This window comes from Myotis lucifugus, unplaced genomic scaffold, assembly GCF_000147115.1.
Source record: "Myotis lucifugus unplaced genomic scaffold, Myoluc2.0 scaffold_54, whole genome shotgun sequence".
Lineage (NCBI taxonomy): Eukaryota > Metazoa > Chordata > Mammalia > Chiroptera > Vespertilionidae > Myotis > Myotis lucifugus.
Window position 1 is genome coordinate 6,573,318 of NW_005871102.1, and position 14,234 is coordinate 6,587,551.

The window sequence follows — 14,234 nt, forward strand, 5'->3', positions numbered from 1 at the left end:
TCATCCACCAAGCTCAGGTTAACCTATAGGTGCCTGTGTTTAGATCAGGTGTCCACTCCTTGTTGTATGAGTTGTGCAGAATGTCAGAGTTACATGGCAAAGTTTGGGACCATTATTCTCAAAAAAAAGGAATATGAGTACTGAGCATTTTGAGACTACATGTTCTATACAAGGTTGAGAGAGTGATAAATTTGAAATTTCACAGACACATCTAGTGTCTTCCAAAATATCAAGGTATTGTTTTTTCCTCTTCTACACTCTCAGTTAAAAACCATTTGTGGTCTCCAAGTACCCTGAGTCTTTGTAATCCTTTTGATCAGAAAAAAAAAAGAAATAAAATTTTAAAAGGATTAGAAACAGACAAGATGTTATTTGTATGCATGATTAAATAAATCCATACTAAATGTATAATGGGTTGAAATTATCATGAAATATCACCTATTAATGTTGTTAATATAAAGTAATTTAAATACTGCTATTTTGGGAATTTAAAGTGAACAATTTGTAAAGTTTTTTTTTCACATGGCTTTAAATTTTTTTACATGAATACTTTTCTCAAAAGAGACAAGAGAAAAAGAACAAATTACACATAACACTTCTGTCTGAAATATTCATCATAGATAATATATCATTACAGTATTCAGGTGGAGAATGTAAGATTCTCTCCCATTCTCCAGTGGTATAAAGCAATTCTGATGGATTTATTTATTATCTGCAGCAATATTGCAGTTGAAGCTCACCTTGGATGATGTAAAGTAACAGTTCCTAAGTAAACTAGAGTGAGCTCTCTTCGGATATACCTGGATTTCTCCCCCAAAGGAAAAAGTACCAAACTCTGGTTGAATTATTGTGGGATGTGCAACTACTCTCATAACTCCCTTGAACAGATGTTGCTTATCCTTTTGTTGGAGAATTTCCTCAGTTACAACTTTCTCATTCTGATCCTAATGCAAAGTCTTTGTTGTTCACTGACCACATTTAGCCCCTCTAGGGTAAGAGGAGAAGAGTCCTACCGGATGGAATTCTCATTTTTGTAAGAGTATTTCATGAGCTTCTCTTAATAGGTGGGAAGGTTCACACCACTGTTTTGTTTTTAAAAAAATACATTTTTATTACAGAGAGGAAGGGAGAAGGAGAGAAAGATAGATACATCAATGATGAGAGAGAGTCATTGATTGGCTGCTACCTGCACACACCCCCTATTGGAATCAAGCACACAACCCGGGCATGTGCCCTGACCTGGAATCCAACCATGATCTCCCAGGTCATAGGTAGACGCTCCACCACTGAGCTACACTGGCTGGGCCATACCAGTATTTTAACAGTACTTTACAATAGTAGGAAAGTGAGCATCTTATTTTGGCCTTTCTACAGAAAGGAAAGTACAACTTCCAATGAAGTGATTTGCAGACACTGCAGTAAGCAATCACAGGGTTGGTAAGAGGGGCCAAGAATTTCCGGCTTCCGAAAAGGATGGCTGCATTTCGTGAGCTGGTTCATCTACCAGGGAAAGCCGGTGTTTTACACATGTTCACATCCTGACTCTTCCTGCTTTCTTTCAGATGACCTCACTGCTTTCCTAAAGGAGGTGGCTGCTGCTGCCCCGGCGCTGCCATTCTATTACTATCACATCCCTGCCTTAACGGGGGTAAAGAGTAAGTGCTGCTTCTTTCCATGTTGCTCTCTCCCCCCCTCACATCTTACCCTATTGCACTAAGGACCCCACTCCTTCCCACCCACCCCATGTCATAAAAGCATAACGCTGTTGACTAGACAGTTCCAATTGCTCCAAAATAAATCACTCTTATAAAAAATGAAGTCAACCCTTTTCAATCATTGACACCACCCGATAATGGAAGTTATGAGAGAGGAGTTAACCCCTGGGCACTCCCAGCAGACACCTTGTGTCTATCACACACACCCCTCCTTCTTATACAGGAAGACACAGCCTGGAAGCCCCACTAGGACAGGACTGTCTACCTTGTGTCCTACTGTATTCTCAGTGCCTGGCACATAGGAAGGTACTCTGACCTTTTCTTGCTTCTAGCTTTCTTTGATTGTTACTATACTTGTCCAGTAAGAAGACTGTTACAATTAAATGAAATGTTTTAGATTATTTTTTGAATTCCATTTCTTTCTTTCTTAAACATAAAAATAGAAGTTGTGCTCTACAAATATCCATTAATAGTCTTCAAGGAATGGGAGACTTGGAGCTATAATTTGACAAATACATAGGACCTGCTAGGCGAGGGCAAGTGGCCCTCCTGTGGTCAATTAAGGCTGAGCAAAGCTCCTGGAAACTCAATGCAGATGGGAAGGGCTTCATGGGATGTTATTTGATATTTACTGGAGGTGTGAAGATCCATGAGGCATTCATTGTTTTGAGCAGTTCGTGCTGAGGAGCTGCTGGATGGGATTCAGGAGAAGATCCCCACCTTCCAAGGGCTGAAATTTAGCGACACAGATCTCCTAGACTTCGGACAGTGTGTTGATCAGAATCGCCAGCGACAGTTTGCTTTCCTTTTCGGGGTGGATGAGGTAAGGCACCCTTTGGCATTTCTCACAGGTTAGTTTCCCTCCAAAACAATTTATGGAGCTGCTTGTACAGGAGCATCTTCTCTTTTTCATAAAAATAAATACTCTTTGTCTGTTTCTGATTAGCAACTGCTGAGTGCTCTGGTGATGGGAGCAACGGGAGCAGTGGGCAGGTAAGCAGGACTGATTTCCCCTAGTGGTTACACACGTACAAATGTATAAATGTCAAGTCCCCCCACAGAGGCATTCATCTCCTAAGTAGTAATACTTCTTGCATGTACACCTTTTCTATGGAAGTTGCCTTTCTTCCCACCATCTTTCAGTGAGAGGGAATTAAGTAGGACCGAGCAACTCCATCGTTATTAGAAGCCCCTGTTGCAGTGAGAGGTCAGGCACAGGAGCTGAGAGCAATGCACAGAATTTCTTGGTCAGAAATTATTTGGTTACAAATAACAGAAACCCATTCGACTATCTTATGTGAACTAAGTTGTTATTATAAAATACTAGGAAATTATATGAAACTCAAGAGGAGAAAGGATAGCCAAGCCTAAGAACATGAGCACCCAGAACTACAAAGCTCTCAACAGCCAAGGCAGCTCATTCTCCATCTGCAGTCCTCTGGAGACGCTCCCCTCTGCATCTCTCTGCAAAACTCCTTCTTTCCCCCTCCCTTTCTCTCCAAATGGGTTTTCTGTGCTTCCTCCACACACACGTGGTCAGTCGTGGCTGCCCAAATATGGCATCTCAGGATATCACTAGATAGTCAAGTGTCCGCCCAAGGCCCTAGCTAAGCTGCTGCAGGAAAGTAGAATCGTGTGGCCCCATGCCTGCTCAAGGAAGGCCGGCAATACGATCAGTTAACTGCACATATTAAAACTAATTCATTAGAAGTGTGTCTGCCAGCAGATGGATTGAAATATTTGCACTAACTGTAAGTGCCTTTCCTCCCTGCAGGAAAAGTACAGGGGGAGCAAAGTAATATTCACAACGAGTCTTGGTGAGCATGGCTTTGGCGAAGAGTAATTGAGTTAGACAGTCTTAATGGCTTGTGAACAAGCCAGGATGGCCTGTATCCTCCATCATCACCGTAGGGCCATTTCTACCAAGGAAAGCTGAATGCCTGCATCTGCTGACTGTGGAATGGCTTTCCCCCTGGAAAATGTGACTGTTTTGACTCTTGTTTTTTGGCCTTGATATTAGACATTTTAATTCGGTCAACATAATTTATAAGTAGAGTACATTTGGTTAGACTTCACGTCGTCTTCATTAGAATCACGTTCCTCTCTGAGGACACACCTGTGACCCCTGGGATATGAATGTACTATTCTGAACCTCCTCACACATCCATGTACATATTGGGACTTAGGAGTGTTTCATACCTACAAGTGACTTTTCCCGGCTATGATATTTTATTTTTTGCACTTTATTACCAGACGATAATAGGAACTTCAAGTTCTTGGAATTCCTTGATGTTGACTCTAGTGTCTACACACATGAAAGACATTCTATTCTTGGTACATCAAGATAAGCACGTTTCCTGATACTGACTGACTATACAAGACTTTGTTAACAAATGGGGAAACATTCTAGTTATAAATTTTTATAACCTATCTTTCTGGTTATAGATGTTAGTGATTTGTCTTTATTGCTAGTTAGAGCTGTTTGTTTGTTTCTAAGTCCACAAGACCATTTTATCAGATCAAATAACTTGTGTTGTTGTTGGATTATATAACAGGGCAGCCTGAAGTGATGGAAACTTTGTGATAACTCTGTAGCGCTTCTTGAGCCATAGTTTCATCACCGAGAAATAGAAACCAGGCCTACCTTGCAGGGCTGAGAGAGAACGAGTAATGACTTATGTCAAGCACCTAAAATATCATAGGCACTTAATCTGTGGCCTCTCTTTTATTAGTCATTATTATTTTCTAGAAACTGGTCTCTAGGTTAATATATAAGTTGTCAAGGGATTTAGGTAATCCGTTGGGATTTGCCCCTTTTCCTGTAGTGCCTCCTTCATCCACTTCCCCAGCAGAAGGCTTTTAGGACTCACATTTTACCTACAGCTCTTATCTGGCTGTGCCTCTGTGTGTGCCCTGAGCCTCAGTGGTTCCTTACTAAGCACACCTCCATCTTTCTTTCTTTTTTCTAATTTTATCCTTTTCCACTTTCCTTCATTTTCTTCATTCGTTTTGGGTGTTCTCTGCCTCCTCTTGGCACTGCTTAGTGCTGCTGGAAAACTTAGAACTGAAGACACCTGACCTGCTGATAGGTTAGGGCCTAAAAATAGACTTTCTGGAAGCTCAGTGTACTTGTGCCTTGCAAGCAGCAGTGGGGTTTGAAGATCTGGACCTTTCCCGCGGGGTTATTGGTTCTACAGTGTGTGCTGTTTTCTTTCAGTACCTATAACTACCTGGGGAAAAAGACAAACCAGATGTTGGAGGCTTATGAGCGGAAGGACTTCTCTTCAGCCCTGAATGATCAGGTTAACTATTTCTTCCCTTCTCCTGAACCACAGCCTTTGTTCTTTCCCACTGGAGAATTCCTAGTCCCTCTCATCCTGCCATACCTGCCCTCGTTAAAATTGCCTCCCTGCCTCTCGCTTTCCTTTCCTTCTGTTCCTTACTTTTTTCTTGATGAAAATCAAACCTGTCCCCATTGTTCATGCTCCCCGCCTGTCTAATCAGGACAGGCCCCATGCAGGAACGACTCCTCTCTGTTCCTCCTAGAAATGACCTTATTTTTACTCTATGTTCGAGATATTTTTGTGGCTGTAAAAGAATAGCAATAGATTTCTGGGGAAAGGACCACATGCCATCCCCTTGAGGACGTCACAGCTGAAGTCATCAGAAGCTGTGAAGCTGGTGACCTTAAATGGGGAGACTTAATTCAAAGTCAGAGCAGGTCAGTCCTCTTCAGCTTGGAAATGTGCTGAGGATGGAAAACATTCACCAGGCAGGAAACAGGAGCCACTGGCTTTGAAGCAGGGAAAGGAAAGCAGCAGGAGCTCCTGTGTGATGGGGAGGAGCCCAGGGGACATGTGGCTGCCATGAATGTCACACAAAGGACGGCCGACCTGTCCGGGGAACACAGAGCCTTGCTGGGTGGAACCGGTCTCAGCAGCTGGGTAGTATGTGTACTTCAGGTAAATGGAATGAGCTGGAAAGAAAGAGAGGAGGCACAAGAGAAAGACTTTTGGAGGCCGAGGCACAGGGATTTTCAGGATCATGAAAGTGACCCAGAGGACTATCCCAAAAGACTGAGTGGGAATGAAAGGCATAAGCAAGATCAGAGCAGGTGGTCTGTCCTGAGCACGGAGCCAACCTAAGTCTACTTCCTACTTCAAGTTTAAATAGCTCATTTAAATATTTACCTTTGTTTAGCCCCAGACCAGGTGAAGTTGAGAGCAGGAACAGGGTAGGGACTTAGGAAGGTATGCAACTAAATTAAACATTGGCAAGGCTTTGATTTAAATCTCAGTAAGTCTGAATTACGTGGACACTGCTATCCCTTTGCATTCATGGTTTTCTTTTTCCTCCGTTTCCCGGAATAAGTTACTTCTGAACATTCCAACCTTTTCCGAGCTGAAAGAGAAAGCATAGGATGGAGTAAGCTCTGAACCAGCTGAGATATGGACCCTTAGCGGTTCCTTTTTTCTGGCTGATCCAGTTTCTATCTCTTTTTACCCACCCCACCCCCCCTTCAGTCCCACTCAAATAAACCAGCCTACTCCAAACAGTATTGGCAAGGAAATCAGTTTACCGCATTCTCTGTTTCTCCTTATGGAAGGCAAGTGGGTCTCACTTACTCATCTACACGAATGCCAAGGGCCAAGTCCAGTTCTTAATTTCAATAACGCTCGTCTCTGCCCTAAAGGAGTTTGCAGGCTAGTGAAGAGGCAGGAAGTAACAAATTAGGGCTAACCTTAGCCATTCTCATGAACTTAAATTCCATTTGTTATATTTACTTCAGTGAAATGACATGTGTACAAAGATATTCCTTCCAGTATTATGTATAACTGCAAAAAAGTGGAAACTGCCCAAATACCCATCTATAAGGAAATAGTTAAACACATTGTTTTTTTTTTAATATATTTTATTGATTTTTTACAGAGAGGAAGGGAGAGAACACATTGTGTTTGAGTTACACAATCAAAATACACTTTCAAAGGATGAGATCGTTTTATATGTACAGATCTGGAAAGATCTCCATGGTACGTTAAGTGAAAAAAGCAGCAACATGCAGACTTGAGAATGTGGTGTGCTATAGTTCAGTGTGAGGGGGAGGCTCTGGATATCAAAATTATATTCTGCACTGAATTTTTATTACAGTATACAATTGATGGAAATAGCATAAAAGTAAAATGCTACTGAAAATGCATCTCTTAGTGAGATGGATGGGAGTCTTTTTTTTATGAATTAGTTCATGAAATCCTGGATGAACCTTACTTTCTACTAAGACGAGTTAAAGTTCAGCACCAATATTATTCCTGTTTTTTATTTTTAGAGAATAAGTGCTCTGAAACCCTGTTCGTGTAAATGACTAGATAAGAATGAAAGAAATTTTATCACAGTGCCACTCAATTCCGTCAGCTGACAACAGCAACACTGAAAGCAGTGTTGGAAGCAGAAACTGAAAACCTCTGATTTTTATAGAGGACTTGTTATCCATTAGTTAGAGGAATCTCTTTCTTTATTGATGCCAATACCAACATTTTGATTTGCTCCTTTATTTGCTTCCCAGAGGAGTCCCAGGGAAGTGATGTGGGAGGTAGGTCTTTGTTTTTTGAAAGGTGGGAGAAAAAGGACTGTGAAAGGGAAAATATAAAAGGACAGCCCACACCTCCACTGTGTGTGAATTCTTATTCTGACCCATTTTAGAAATTAACACTTAGAGAAGTTGAGGATCTAGAAATTGATTTCCGTAAATCTTTGCCTTGGTCCATTGCCCCTTAGGTATCTTGGAAAGATATACCCCAGAGGTTAATGTACCCCAGTTTGGAAACAACTGCTCTCTCTGATAAGTTTACCTATGTGAGCTTGATGGGTTAAAAGGCTGTCTTCTCACCTTTAACTCTCTATTGCACAATTCTATCATTGGAGCTTCCTATCTGCCCGGGCCCATTTTACAAAGCTTAAATGTATGAAAAGATCCTACCATATCCTGAATGGATCTCAGCCGTCCTTGGCTGTTTTTCTCCACTCTGACCTTCAGAAAACTAAGGTGTCTGGACTTTTTGGTTTGGGGTTTCTGTAATTTGACCTCTAGGTTCTTTAAATTGTTTCCACAGTTCAGTAATGCTGACTATAGATTTTTTTTTTCCTTTTCAGTTTTGTATTCAGAGATTTATCAACTTTGTGATCAAACTAGGTAAGTTTCCTTCTTGTCTGCTACTGGAGACTCTAAAGGAAATGGGCTTTCTCTGAGGATTTCAGAGAAAGTGATATGATGCATTTTGATCACATTCTCTTGAGGGTTCAACAAAAATACCTTTTAATGCTAATACTAACCTTCAGGGCCAACCTGATAAAATAGTGAAGTCAACCTAGTTGGAAGGCTTGGGCATCTTCCTCAAACCTTTCTCCTCCACTTTAGCACTTTGTTCACTTCCCTGCTCTACACCTACACACACACACACACACACACACACACACACACACCATTTTCTATTCCTTCTCCCCTGCACCTTCAGCACTCCCTCCCTTTACTTGCCTGTGCTCATTAAAATTCCACTACCACACTGTCACTGACTTCAGCCTAAGTGCTTAGAGGAAGGCAGTCTGAATATAGATCGTACTAAATTGTGAATGACTGACAGCTCTCCCAAGAGTATCTGCAACTTAAAAAGAGTTTATAAACACAACTAAGCTTAAATGGATGGAGGATTGGATAATATGACAATGTAGAATCTGAGGGAAATACAGTGAATTTGAGTAAAGAAACCTTTGCAGAGTCTCCTACATCTTATCCTATGATACATGGCAAATGCCACCATTCACTCCACTTCTGCAAGAGACTGGCCCTTCCTGAGAACCTAGGTCAAGTCCAAGAAAAGTTTAGGCTGCCCTGACCGGTTTGGCTCAGTGGATAGAGTGTCGGCCTGTGGACTGAAGGGTCCCAGGTTCAATTCTGGTCAAGGGCATGTACCTTGGTTGCGGGCACATCCCCAGTGGGGAGTGTGCAGGAGGCAGCTGATCGATGTTTCTCTCTCATCGATGTTTCTTACTCTCTATCCCTCTCCCTCCCTCTCTGTAAAAAAGTCAATAAACATTTTTTTGTTATAAAAAGAACAGTTTTAGGTGTATTCTTTTTTTTTTTTTTAAGAGAGAAGGAGAGAGAGATAGAAACATCAATGATGAGAGAGAATCATTGATTGGCTGCCTCCTGCACACCCCCCACTGGGGATCGAGCCGCAACCCAGGCACATGCCCTTGGCCGGAATCGAACCTGGGACCCTTCAGTCCGCAGGCCGACGCTCCATCCACTAAACCAAGCCAGCCAGGGCAGTTTAGGCTTATTCTTTTTTTTTTTAAAATATATTTTATTGATTTTTTACAGCGAGGAAGGGAGAGAGATAGAGAGTTAGAAACATCGATGAGAGAGAAACATCAATCAGCTGCCTCCTGCACATCTCCTACTGGGGATGTGCCCGCAACCCAGGTACATGCCCTTGGCCGGAATCGAACCTGGGACCCTTCAGTCCACAGGCCGACGCTCTATCCACTGAGCCAAACCGGTTTCGGCTTTGGCAAACCTCCTGCACCTCCCTTTCAGAGCCTTTCTGACTCACCCTAGCAACCCCGAAGCACCTAGAATGTGTTATTTCCCTCATTCTCACCGGGTTTTCAGCTAGCTCTCTTAATCCTTCAAGGACAGTGTTTCCCATTTGCTTTACCACTTTCATTTTTGTCATATTTGTGTGCCAACAGTACTATTAAGGACCTATTGTTATTCCCTTGCCCTAAGCAATACATTTTACAAAATTGTGGGTTTGGTGCTCTGAAACCCTGTTCATGTAAATGACTAGATAAGAATGGAAGAAATTTTATCACACTGTCACTCAATTCCGTCAGCTGACAACAGCAACACTGAAAGCAGTGTTGGAAGCAGAAACTGAAAACCTCTGATTTTTATAGAGGACTTGTTATCCATTAGTTAGAGGAATCTCTTTTTTTATCGATGCCAATACCAACATTTTGATTTGCTCCTTTATTTGCTTCCCAGAGATGTCCCAGGGAAGTGATGTGGGAGGTATGTCTTTGTTTTTTCAAAGGTGGGAGAAAAAGGACTGTGAAAGGGGAAATATAAAAGGACAGCCCAGCCCTATGATAGTTATATGTTCCTAAAGTGCATTGAAGTAGATATTGAACTATTGACTTTTTAAAAGAACTAAAAGTTTACCTGTATATATGATTGTTTTGCATATCAGCAGTGATACTGTAACAGTTTTACAAAACATAGCTCTAAGATATTAGCTTGAAGGATTAACTTTGCCAGAATATTTGCATTTTAAAAGGGGACTCTTGAAGATAGCTTTTATTGTGCTTTTTTTTTTGAAGATAGTTATTATGTTCTCAAAGAACACATCTTAAAAAGCTCATTTCAGACTTTCTTGGCAGTTGGAGTTGAGTTATCATGGTTTAGTCAAAGAGAAACTTACCTTAATAAACATGTAGTCCTATCATGAAGGTAGCTCCCTATTCCACCATTCATAATAAACATGGGTCATTTTGCACTCATCAAACTATATGCTATTTATTTAGTCATTCTAGCATTTTCCTTCCCAATGATAAATTGTTACTCTAACTAAGTTAATTTAGCAAAAGGAAGTTACTTCTTCTATTGTACCATGGATCCAAAAGCAATAGCAGGTTAAGAAAACAAATATCTTTTTCTCTATTCTGGGTTATTTCCTGAGACGTACCTTCAAAAACACTAATTCTATCTTTAGCTATGTTTAGTTTCACTGATTATATATTTTTCATTTCCAGTATTTCTTTTAGGCTGTTGTTGTTTTCAAGTCTTCCTATTCTTTATTTCTATGCCCCTTTCTTAGCCCATGGCTTCTACTTCTTTTACCCCTGTGAAGTCTCTTTCAGAATTCTGTATCAGTTCGCAGGATGTGAAATTTGCTAATTGTGCATTTGCTGGCTTTCACGCAGCTTCTTTTCCCTCATGTTCTCTGTCATTTTTAACTGAATGCATCTTCAGAGACTCTTGTTTTCTGGGCAACCCACTGAGCTCCAGGTTGTGAAGTGTCCCATCAAGCCTCTGCTAGGACACGTAATTTCACCAGTTCTAACCAGTCTTTAGGTTATTTCTTAGTCTGGTTCCTACATCAGATGCATAATGCAAATATGGATCTATCATTCATGTATGGCACGGGCTTGGGGCTTCTTTCATGTGATCATTTTCCATCCACAGCCCAGGCAGAAGTCAAGAGCTGTGCCTCCATCCCTAAGTCAGTGGGTCAGGTTTTTTTCTCTTGCTTTTCATAGAAGGCTGGCTACCACTTTTACACAGAGAATTTGAGTCCAGCTCTTTGCTATGCACAGACCCAAAGCTTCCTCTTGCTTTCCTGCCCCAGCTTTATAACACCAGCCCAGAACACCAACATTGAGTCACAAACTACCTTAAATAGTGCATCTCTCAGGGACTTCTTAGACATGCTTGAACTAAATTCTGTCCTAGTGATGAAGTCCTATATCATTTGATCAACCACACTATACCCCTGAATCAGATTATTCTCATGGACCATTCGACTTCAGCTCTTCACTACTCTGACCTCTTTATCCCTGATAACTTTGGTGCCTCCTTTTTGCTTTTGAGGTTAACTTTGAGTCTTACTTCATTTTATTTTATAGCTTGTCAATTTGTTTAAAACATCCCCCCCCCCCCGCCCTAGCATTCCTATGTATTTGAAGCAGGAAGAGGGATTCCCTGTCTTCTCAGTCTGCCACATTGACTAGAAACGTTCCCATCTTTTAGCTCACCTTATGCTGTCGTAGTAGTCACTGTAAGAATGTGATCTCTTCTTGTGGTGTTTGTGGTGGAGTGGACAGTCCCAGTCACATTGCCTCCTTTATTTTTTTCTGTATAGGTTTTGGAGTGTCACAGACCAAAGCCATCATGACTCTGGTGTCTGGGATTCCAATGGGCCCACCCCGGCTCCCACTGCAGAGAGCCTCCAAGGAGTTTATTGATAATGCAGAAGCTAAACTGAAGAGTCTGGGTTTCCTTTCTTTTACGGATTTAAAGAATGGAAACTTGGAAACCTCTAGCTAATGCCACTCTATCAAGTCAGGGTGTGTACATTGGGATGTAATCCACCTTGAATCGTGCATTCATTTCTCAAGGACTTTATAGACGAGCTTGAACTAAATTCTTTCCCAGCAAATGAAATCTCCCATCAAATCAACAAGTATTTAAGTACCTATTATGATCTTTAAAAAGTTTTATTTTTGTGAAGGGACAAAAACTCCAAAAGGATCCATGAGCCCTGAGTCATTCAGTATTGCACAAAATTTTCATGGAGAAATTTCTGCTTCTATGGATGAAATGGAATCAAGAGGGAAATTGTAATTAATTCCATTTGCTTTCGGAGCTCCCATTATCTTGATTTCTGGTTCTCAATCCTCTCTTCAAGTTTTCTCATCTTCAACCACTTGTAATGTACTTTCATTTCAATAAATATTCATTTGGAATCTAGGAAAACGCGGAGCTACCTTGAATGCCAAATTACAACATGACTTAACAAATACACAGCTATTAACACACCAACTTCCTTGGCTGCTCAGCATGACTCTAGAACACCCACTTTCAGATTAATTGTGATGTCACAGTTTTTTCCCCAAAAGATTGGGTTAGGTGAGAACTTGCTTCAGTTCCTATAATGGAAAGGCCCATTAGGGTGGTTTTCACATAACAAAGGACAGGCCTTCCAAAAAGAATTCAGGTCTCCACATGTTGCTAAATGAGAACTTTAATTAGAGCTCCAAGTTTCAAAGAACCAAAGAGTTGTGCTCTGGCCACCACAAACTTCCCCTTCCTCCCCTGAGAAAAAGTAAAACATCCTATATCCCTATAGAAATGTATGAGTAGCAACAAAAGCTGATATAAAGCAGGCAGCAAAATGCTCAAATATACACCTGCATGGGGAAATAAAGCCCCACTCCTTAATACGGGAACCATAACAGCCCCTGTGAATATGGTGTTTCAATGACCACAAAAGTAAGCAGCAAGCCAAAGTGTAAACTAATGTTAAAGTAATTTCCATGAAATAAAGGCAGAGAAAACAAAGATAACTCTAAAAGTAGAACAAGGCAAGTTACAAAGTCCAATAAACTTGAGTAAATTTCTGAACAGGAAGTCACAGGGCTTGTAGATAAATGTTTCAATAGAAACTGGTACAGTGGATACAGAAAAGTAATATACGTGAATGACCTCCATTGTCATGCTTGCTTATAAAAAAGAATGAATAGAATCATGCCGGATATATAAGCACAATGAAGTGTCAGTTATTATTATTATTAGTCTTTGTAGCTATTCAAGCAATTCAGTGTATGTTCTTTATACAACTGAGAACATGGTATCACTGCTAAACCTTTTAACTAAGAGTTGGCGAAATAACATGCACAGCAAGCCATAAAAAAAGAATTCTAAAAGAAATTGGCATTTCAATGAATACCAATAATTTTAAAGGAATCAGATATGTTTTATTCTCCATCCTCAAAATCTAGACAATCATTTCTGTTGGAATCCAGATTGTACACTCCATTTGTGACATTCGTCACACTAAAAGTCATCAGTCTTAAATATTAAGCCATTAACACTACCACTATCAATTCCACTTTTAAAAAGGACTTAACTTTTCTCTTGTTGTAAGGTATTGTACTTGCTGTGTCTAGAAGCTTTCAGATCTGTCCTTATTTTCTCAAACTGTATTGTTTGCTCAGTTAGTGGGTACAGGACCCCGACTCCCCAAAACGTTCAAAAGCGGCCGCTACCGGAAGCGACCTTCGAGGCGCCTCGGATCTCCTAGGCGACCGGATGTTCAGGCTCCGCCTCTTCCGCGCGGCGCCGAGCTCGCTTTCTGCGCCTGCGTAAGCGCGTTGACCACGCCCCCCGTCGTCGCCGCCGCAGCCATTTCGCCGGCGCCTCGGTGCGAGTTGCGGTCCGTTCAGCGGGTTTCTCCGAGAGAGGCCGGAACCGCGGACCGTCCGAAGAGGGCTGTGCTCTCGGGCACCAGGCAGCGGAGGCCGGTAAGGGAAAGGCGTCGTTGCCATCCGCTGTGACGGGCGGCGTGGGGCCCCACCGCTCTGCAGCCGGGCTTTGTTGCGAAGCCGGGGCCCCGGTTGGCCGGTGGGGGAAGGGCGAGCCGCCGCACCGCGTGCCGGGATTGCGGGGTGCGTGCTGCTCACCCCGCCGCCGTTGCGCAGCCCCTGGGTGCGTCGTGGCCCCCAGTCTTTCTCTTCACTAATCCCCAGTCCTGCCTCCCCTAGCAGCCAAAACAAATCCCACTGCCTCCCTCCGTCCCGCGCCTGGGCGTTGTCCGGCCCATCGAAAGGGGGAAAGGTGGCCTGGGGGCGAGCCCTCCTGACGCCACACACACCCCGGGCCTTCCCGCCGTTCCTTTGTGCCGCAAGCACCGGGCGCTGTCTCCCCCGAGCCCCGGGAATGGGGCCGTAAACAAGTTAGGCACA

The 14,234-nt window shown here is 42.2% G+C and overlaps 2 protein-coding genes across 7 annotated transcripts in view; both read left to right on the forward strand.

The window, feature by feature from the left end:
• NPL (N-acetylneuraminate pyruvate lyase) overlaps positions 1-12,240 on the forward strand; it is a 28,232-nt gene extending 15,992 nt beyond the window's left edge. Inside the window, exons 7-13 of one of the 6 annotated variants that reach the window (XM_023754011.1) lie at positions 1,375-1,418; positions 1,563-1,655; positions 2,390-2,538; positions 2,662-2,708; positions 4,933-5,017; positions 7,863-7,902; positions 11,633-12,240. In XM_023754011.1, coding sequence (XP_023609779.1) covers positions 1,375-1,418; positions 1,563-1,655; positions 2,390-2,538; positions 2,662-2,708; positions 4,933-5,017; positions 7,863-7,902; positions 11,633-11,817 — 643 coding nt within the window. In that variant the 3' untranslated portion in view covers positions 11,818-12,240. The remainder of the gene's footprint in view (positions 1-1,374; positions 1,419-1,562; positions 1,656-2,389; positions 2,539-2,661; positions 2,709-4,932; positions 5,018-7,862; positions 7,903-11,632) is intronic. The other 5 variants (XM_006088992.3, XM_023754014.1, XM_023754012.1 and 2 more) reach the window with 5 other exon arrangements.
• A 1,421-nt stretch (positions 12,241-13,661) lies between these two features.
• Positions 13,662-14,234, forward strand: part of DHX9 (DExH-box helicase 9) — a 46,141-nt gene continuing 45,568 nt past the window's right edge. The window contains exon 1 of the mRNA XM_006088993.3: positions 13,662-13,793. The gene's annotated coding sequence lies outside the window, so the exon portion shown is untranslated. The remainder of the gene's footprint in view (positions 13,794-14,234) is intronic.